Below are 8,378 nucleotides of genomic sequence, written 5' to 3'. Positions count from 1 at the left end.
CGCGCGCGCACACACACACACACACACTATGATTAGAGAATGAGTTAATGAACAAGGAACTAAGAGTAGAAGAGAAATATACTGAAAAATTAAAAACAAAACAAAACAGTAAGAATGGAAAAATCCAGACATCTCCAGAGAGAGAGAGAGAGAGAGAGAGAGAGAGAGAGACAGAGAGACAGAGACAGAGAGACAGAGAGACAGAGAGAGAGACAGAGAGATGCAGAGGGAGCCTGAGGGGAAAGGACGCCTCCCCCTCACACTCTCCCTCCCTCCCAGCCTCCCCATCACACTATCAGCCACATCAGCTCCACCTGCCTCCAGGTGCAGGGCCTGTGACCTGTTTCAGCTGCTTCCTCAATTAGATTGTCAACAGCTTGTTGGCCCAAGTGATTCCCCAAGGATACAAAGGCACTAGATGATGTTCCTTCTGGAGACTCTGCAAAGGCCACAGGCCAGGCAAGGACTTCCTCCTCTTTTTATTTCTTTAACAGCTATATTGAGTATAATTGATATCACACAAGTATGTTTGATGTGAAATTTTATGTTCTGGTCCCAGAATCACCTGGCATCTCTGAAGCCAAAGCCACAGGTAAGGAACAGACAACAAAAGGCGTACTTCTTCATACTCTTAATTTGTCACAGTAACGTGACAGCAGATGACAGTGCTCTCACTGAGACTGACCCTGTTGGAACCATGAGCTCTCCCTTGTGGTGTCTCAGGGAGGGGGTAGGATGATAGGATTTGCAAGGGGAAGCGGCAAAGGCCTCAGGATCATGGAGACAGACAGAGATCACCTTACCCTGTGTCCCCGTAGGGCAAAGGGAATGGAAGTAGGTTTTGGCCTCACTTCTCCTTTGTCTGTGTCACTGTGGTATAACGGAATTGGTCATTAATTTTATTTCCTGTACTACAATAATACTCAGCCTCGTCCTCAGACTGGAGGTTGGAGATGGTTAAGTAGCGGTCAGCCCCAGAGCTGGAGCCCGAGAAGCGATCAGGGATCCCGTCCCCCTTGCTGTGGCTTCCGTCACTGTTAACCTTCATCACATACCGAGGGGCCTTCCCTGGTGCCTGTTGATACCAGTGAATGTTGAAGTTGCTGTGCGCACTGCTCAGGGTGCAGGTGAGCTTGGCCGAGGCTCCCAGGGAGGCCGACGCAGATGGGGGCTGTGTCAGCACAACCCAAGCACAGGAGCCTGGAAAAGGAAAAATACAAAAATGATGCCGAATGCACCAGATTTGGGACACAAGTCTCTCAAGTATGAACTTGGAGGGAAATATTGGAAGGGGGGACCCCCTGAGTGCCCTGGGATACTCTGACCTGTGGAGAAAACCAGGGGCAGGAGGTAGAAGGGAAGCCAGTCCATCATGGGGAGAATCTTCCAGGAGCTCTTCCCAGAGACTGCCCAGCTGGGACTGGCCTCTCCCAGCTCCTGTCTTATCCTCTCTTCTTGCAGCTCAGGAAGGGAGGAGTTAGAATGCAAATCTGTTCTCCCTTCCCCAGTGTGTGTGTCTGAGCTCTTGCCTGAGCCCTGAGCCTAAGGGCCTCATGCTGGTAATTTCCTGAGGTCAGAAGCAGGGCCAGGTGTGGGTTTCAGAGTGGAGAGTTGATTGTACCCAANATTGTGGTTTGTTCTCACTTGTCATCACTACGACACTGTGGGGAAAAGCACCCCCCCCCACCCCGCCCCTGATTTGCAACCACAATAATAACCAGCCTCGTGGCTGGACCGGAGGGGAGAGAATGTCAGGGAGGCTGAGTTGCCAGAGGTGTTGTCTGGAGTCTGTGATGATGGATTCTTGCCCTCTGTCTTCATCCATGTGGGGCTGTGCCCAGGAGCTGCTGGCACAGGCGACAGGATTATAACCCCCAATGTCACATATGCTCGAGAACAGGAGATGGTGACCATCACCAGGTGCCCCAGATGCCTAGGGAGGTGAGTCAGGACAGACTGCGTCCCCAATCCTGATGAGAAGGTGAGGTGAGGACAGAGGTGAGTGTAGGGCCAAGACTCCACGGAGCCTGCGAGGGAGGGAGAGCAGGTCTCCTGTGCTGCAGAGGTGGTGCCTTCCTGTGGTGACTCTCACCTGAGCTGTGAGTAGCAGGTGAGCAGGAGTGAAGCCATCTAGTGTGGTCTTCAGAGGACCAGAAGCACAAGCTCCCCTGAGACCTGACAGACATATAGGTTCCCAGGCCCATCTGACCTGCTGCAGTGGCAGCTGCATCTTAGGAGACCCCAGGAGACTGTGTGCTCACAGAGGCGCCAGAAGCTCTGGTCTACGTCACCATGGACACTCTCACTTCCTCCTGCTTGTGTCCCCAAGTCCGTCTAGGCCACCTAGGTGTTGGTGATGACCTGTTCTGCCCTCGTCAGACTGAGCTTGATTCAGATGCTGGATCCTGTGATCATGTGGAAAACATGTTTTAGGAAGACTCCTTTTCTCCAGCCACAGGGGTGGTATGTTGGAGGCAAGGTCAGATTACTTTTCAATTTTGGCCTTTTTTTAATGTCTCATTTTCAAGTGTTTCTATTACTATGTCATCAAGTTCATTAATCTTTTCTTTGGTAACATCTATTCTGCTGTCATCTCATCCAGTGTATTTTTTGATCTCAGATATTATAGCTTTTATACCTAGAGGTTCAGTTTGAATTTTGTTGTGTCCTCTTTGTCTGGCTTACCGTTTTCAGTTATTCCTGTAGCCCAGGGGTCGGCAAACTGCAGCGGGCGAGCCTCATGCGGCTCTTTGGATGCGGCTCACGAGCTGCAGTTTGCCGACCCCTGCTCTAGTCTCATGAACAATTAAATGGAGTTATATTCATCGTTTTGTATCAAGTTTACAAATATATCATCTGAGCAATTTCTGGTCCATTTTGAAAAAAATGGCTTTTGTATTTATAATGACTTATATTTTCCTGATTTTTTGCAGGATATTTTCTTTGGGATGACAGTTATTGTGACTTTTTCCCTGTGGGGTACAGAATACTTGTACTTCCTTCTATGTTTTTGATTTTTATTTTTAAATTTAGTAAATTCCTTGGACACAGTTCACTTCTTTCTCAACTTTCCTTTAATTTACACTCTTTGGTGGCACCGGCAGCCTTTAGTCTGGGGCTAATTTTCCCATCACTGAGGCAAAGCTCTCTGACCAGTCATGTGATGCCTTAGTAGGAGCATTTCCTCTCTGACAGAGCACAAGCTCTGTGTGATTGTGAGTGTGGCTCTGGCCAGTTCTTTCCTCACCTCACTGGGTTTCCTCCCCTATATGCTCGTCAGTCCTCTCAGGAACGTTTGTCAACTCCAGAGATTACCCTGGGAATCTCTTTCCTCTTCAATATTCTCTGCAGACTTATATTTTCTCTTTGGGACTCCCTGGAGACACCCTGACATGGAGAACCTCACACAGTAGGGTTTGGGGTGATCTCTCTGGAAGGGTGCAAGGAGGCAAGAATGTGCAGACCTGCAATGTGGTGATAATTGAAGACTCAGTTGGAGGCCCTATGAGGACACATTGAACTGAGGCGGGACTTGGGATCTTGGCATCAGACATTCATTGGGCCTGAGTCACCCTGAGAGAGAAGGCATAACCTTGGGGGAGGAAAATCTCTGCACCAATGGAACTTCCCAGTGAGGGCACCACTGTGAGCTGCAAGGGTGTCCCAGGTGTTGTGATGTGTGTGTGTGTGCGGGGGGGTGTCAGACCTGATTAGGGGCCTAAGTGGACACCACAGTCACGACAGCACCAGTGTGCTCCATGCAGAATCCCAGGGTTCCATGGAACCCAGGGCTGCTGAACTGGGAGGTTCCGGTGCTTACTCTAGAATGTGTTGCCAAGGTGTGGCCCAGTCACCATTACATAGAAATCCAAGGACCATTACCACTGAACACGTGATCCCATCAGTTTATCCTTCAACTCAGGCCCTCATTTGACAACTCCCTGAGTAACAGAAACACCGAGAATGCCTTGTTCCGCGAGCCCTGAATCCACTGCTGATGCACCTTGTGCAGAGCTCCCTGAGGACTGGGAGAAGGGGGCAGCCTGAGATCTCATCTGGGACCTGGGCAGACCTGCTCGTGGCTTTGTCACCAGTCCTTCTGGGGCTTGAGGAATGTGACACAGACAGGGAAATGGGTTTGTGTCTCACTTCCCCATCTGCCTGTGTCACTGTGAGCATTACCACTGTCCCACACCTGACAGTAATAGTCAGCCTCGTCCTCAGCCTGGGCCCCACTGATGGTCAGGGTGGCCGTGTTCCCCGAGTTGGAGCCAGAGAATCGGTCAGGGATCCCTGAGGGCCGGTTGCTGCTACCATAGATGACCAGCACAGGGGCCTGGCCTGGCTTCTGCTGGTACCAGTAAGCATTTTTACTTCCAATGTTGTTTCCTCCGCAGGTGATCCTGGCCGTCTGTCCTGGGGTCACTGACACGGAGGAAGGCTGAGTCAGCTCATAGGAGGCCGCAGAGCCTGCAAGAGAGATTAGGATAGGAGGGCTTGAGGATGAAGGTTTCTTCCAGGAGACGCCTGTCTGCCTGCCTCACTGAGCTGCAGAGTGGAGGCCCCAGGGCACCAACTCCCCTTATTTGAGCCTCAGTGGCACATTGGACTGGGCTAGAGGATGGAGCCTTTGAACGAATGAGAGCCCCCCTCCTTCTCTGGCAGGCGCAGCCCCTCAGGGGTCACACAGAGCCAGTGAGCACAGAAGNGCAGCAGGGTCATGAACATCCTGCCCCCACTGGCAGTGCCCTGCTGAGTCAGAGTCAGGTCAGGTTGTCCAGAGCCCTGGACATTAGGTGGGTGTGAGCCTGGATGCAGCACCTGTGCAGTGAGCAATGAGGCCGAGGAGGAGAGGGGTCCAGGCCATGGTGGAGGCACCCCGATTATGCTCCCTGTGGCCTGAGGCTGAGCAGGTTTCCTCCCAGGCCTCTCTTATCCCCTTGATGGAGAGAGCTGCTAGGTATGCAAATCAGCCTGGGTAGGGGTGCTGCCTGAGCAATTGTATGGTTTCAGAGTAGGGCTCAGTCTCAAAAGGCAGAGGAGGGGGAGGGGTGGTTCCTGCAGACTCCACCTTCAGCCCCGGGAATTCTGGTTCATTCTCTGGTTCCATAGTCCGGGACATCTCCATCACCATCACTGTCTTCACCTGGATCCTGGACTGGCCTGGTCACAGTACTGCTCAGAGTTGAAGTCTGTTTGCATTTTCTGAACCCATTATAGATTGTTAACACTAGCGGTGACCATCTGAGCCTTAGGTCTATGCAGTATTCTACCCAGATCACAGTTTGTGAGCATCAGAGCCTGAAAAAATTCCTACCTTGTTAATAGCACATCGAATTTTTAATGAGCTAGTGACGTGCTGTAACATTCTATTCTTGCTGAGACCTCCTGGATCAGGTCATAAATGCTGTTCCTCAGTATCCTCAGTTTGCACTCAGTGCAAGGGACAGATTCTATGCTTGAGAAAGGTTTCAGGGTGACAGAGTCTTAGCATGAGTGGGGTGGGCTGGAGAGGAATGAAGTACCTGGACCTTTGCCTGAGAAATAGGCAAAGTCTGCAAGAACCAGATCTGAGACATGGAATTAGAGTTTCACATCAGTGTCAAAGGTGACGGTGTAGGAAACCTACACGTTTTCCTTTGGGTCTCAGGTCTTGCTTACTAACCCTCTCTGCATGTTAGAGCTCCTGGGGCCCAGGCCCCACCCTATCTTCAGGAGGCTTCTTGGTGGTCTCTGTTGCCACCTTGTGGCCACTCCACACTGCCTGTGGAAGCACAGGGGGTCCTGTGTCTCTGAGTGGATTCAGATCTCAGTGCTCAGGTCCTGATTCTGACTCACTGACTTTGACCCAGGGGAGGAATTACTCTTTTCTCCATGACCCTACCTGTCTCACACCAGGCATGAGGGGCTCAGATCACCCATGAAAACTTGAACAGGATTGTTCAGAGGGAGAGATGACCTGTCCCACATGAAACAGCATTGCACATATGCCTGGGTGGTGGGTGGTCATGTGTGGGGTTTGGGGGCTTGGAACCAGGGAACAGAGACCTCTGGTATCATTTTATTTATTTATTTAAAAAAAATTTTTTTTTATTAAGAGTTTTGTTTTTAATTGGGGAATTGGGGGAGGGGAACAGCGCTGGGGATTCAGGGTAAGGGGAACAGACAAGTTGCTGTTGTTTTGTTCTTTAGTCTAGTTGTGGAGGACGTTGCTTAACTGGCCCAAGTTGGCACCATCATTGCGCAATTGGCATTTTCAACACTTCCATTGTTTTCAAATTTTTTATGAATGTTTTAAGTAAATTTGTTATAATCACCAGAAACCCAGCCCTGACAGAGACACCAGCTTTAGGCTCCATGATCACTGTGAGGTACCCCAGGGTCATGGTCTTTGCACAGGTTGTGAGCTCCAGGGTCTAGATGGTCAGTGGTCCCTCCACTGAGGCAGATCCTGTCACTGAACAAAGACAGCCCAGTGTCAGAGCTGTGACCCGAGGAGTGAGAATCCACTTCACTCTCAGAGAGTCTCTTAAAGGGTCTGTGATGCCCCATCCAGGGAACAGGGGCTCTGACTGCTGCCTTCCACTCCCTGAGATGACCCTCAGCAAAGGTGCTGCAGCCTCTAGATCAGAGGCAGAGGGTGAGAGGTCAGGGTGTCTCTGGACATGCCCAGGAGAGTGTCAGTTCCCCAGAATCCCTCCTGGACAGTGAGGTGACCTGCATTTCCGGTGAAGAGCTCACTGTGCCTAGGTCCTATCAGTGTCCAGGGGTGACACTGTGAGTCTGACAATCACAACGTTGTTTGGATCACACCTTGTATATGTTTCTTATACTCTATACCCTGGTTAACATCACCTGAATCACACTTTGTCAAGTTACAGATAATAACATAGCAAGGAATTATAGCTAATAAGAGGGAGAAATTCTCAATTTAAATAAATAAATTTAAATTTAAAAATGCTCAATTAATTTTAAAAAATAGATAAATGAAGAATGGACATGGGAAGGATGGGGCAAATAAATAAATAGTAACATGACATATATGAACTATATTACCAATTACATTCAGTTTATTTTCTAAACACTATAATTAAAAGGCAGACATTGTCAGATGGAATTTCAAACAACACCCTACTGGAGGTTGCAGATAAAAATCCTATAGTAAATAAAGACCAGAAAATATAAGTTCAAGTTCAGGACAAGTTTCCCTCCCCAATTCTGGTCCCCATTGCAGGATAAAAAAAATTTACACTGGCCAGACAGAGAATGTGGACACATGAATTATACAGTTTAAAAAGGTTACATGTGTTGTCTTACAGCCAATCCCATGACCACCCCCTCTGCATTAGCCTCATACCCTGTAGTCGAGAGAGTGTCTCGGAAACTGAGGCTGGATGGAATGATATCTGTAAAGCTCTCTTGGGGGGTGTCTCGAAAAACTGAGACCTGATGGAATGATATCAGTTGTCTCCCCTGGGAGGACATGTAATAGAGTGTCCTGGGGCTGTGCAGTGATGTATGAAGGCATAGCATTTGTTGGAGTACAAAGGGGTCAGGTAATGGGAACAAGCCTTAAGGCACCTGCGTATACACGGTTAATGATTCACACTTCAGCAGTTTACTTCTTTGAACAATCTTAATAAAAGCCTTGCGTTGACCCGATTCGGGGCTCAGTCTTGATCTGAAGACTGGGTCCCTTGGTCTCGCTCTTAAATCTTACTTTTGTCTCTTGTTCTTATTCAATCTGCGTCGCCCCTCTCGTGTCCCATTTGCCTTTGCCACGCAGGACGTGACATACATGGAAGGGGACTAGCAAAGTTGTTGTTCTTCAATCTTAGTTGTGGAGGGCGCCAGTCGCTATCTGGTTGCCTGTCGACAGTCGTGGCCTCTAAGCTCAAGGTGCTGTGTTACAGTTTTAGTTGTGGGTGGGCATAGACACCATCCCACATGGGAGTCGAACCGGCAGCCTTGTTGTTAAGAGTGCATGCTCTATCTACTGAGCCATCGGGTGGCAGCTCAGCTCAAGGTGCCTAGTTCAGTCTTAGTTGTGGGCGGGTGTAGCCCACCATTGAAGAGGTAGTCTTGTTGTTAGGAGCACGTGCTTTCACAGCTGAGCCATCCTGCCACATGTGGGCAGCTCAGTGGCAGCTCATTCTGGTGCAGTGTCACTGCCCCATGTGGAAATCGAACCAATGGCCCTGTTGCTCAAAGCTCACATTCTGAAGCTAACTCTTAACCAACTGAGCCACTCGTCCAGCCCAAGGAATGAACTCTTAATACAACATCATTTTTGAGGAATCTACAGGGGATGGTACTGAAGAAAAATGTCAATCCCAAAAGGCTAAATATAGTAAAACTATATTTTTATTTGTATATAT

The 8,378-nt window shown here is 49.2% G+C and overlaps 2 gene segments (V, D, J or C); both read right to left on the bottom strand.

The window, feature by feature from the left end:
• Window positions 1-847: 847 nt before the first annotated feature.
• LOC109377913 (immunoglobulin lambda variable 3-25-like) lies at window positions 848-1,408 on the bottom strand. The segment is given in 2 exon segments: window positions 848-1,200; window positions 1,326-1,408. Coding segments are annotated over 2 exon segments (402 nt in total).
• A 2,664-nt stretch (window positions 1,409-4,072) lies between these two features.
• Window positions 4,073-4,932, bottom strand: LOC109377914 (immunoglobulin lambda variable 3-21-like). The segment is given in 2 exon segments: window positions 4,073-4,470; window positions 4,822-4,932. Coding segments are annotated over 2 exon segments (429 nt in total).
• Between the last annotated feature and the right edge of the window lie 3,446 nt (window positions 4,933-8,378).

Source organism: Hipposideros armiger, unplaced genomic scaffold (genome assembly GCF_001890085.2).
Source record: "Hipposideros armiger isolate ML-2016 unplaced genomic scaffold, ASM189008v1 scaffold_1620, whole genome shotgun sequence".
In the NCBI taxonomy this organism is placed as follows: Eukaryota; Metazoa; Chordata; class Mammalia; order Chiroptera; family Hipposideridae; genus Hipposideros; species Hipposideros armiger.
Note: the sequence above shows the minus strand (reverse complement) of the source record. Positions and strands in the feature narration are given on the sequence as shown.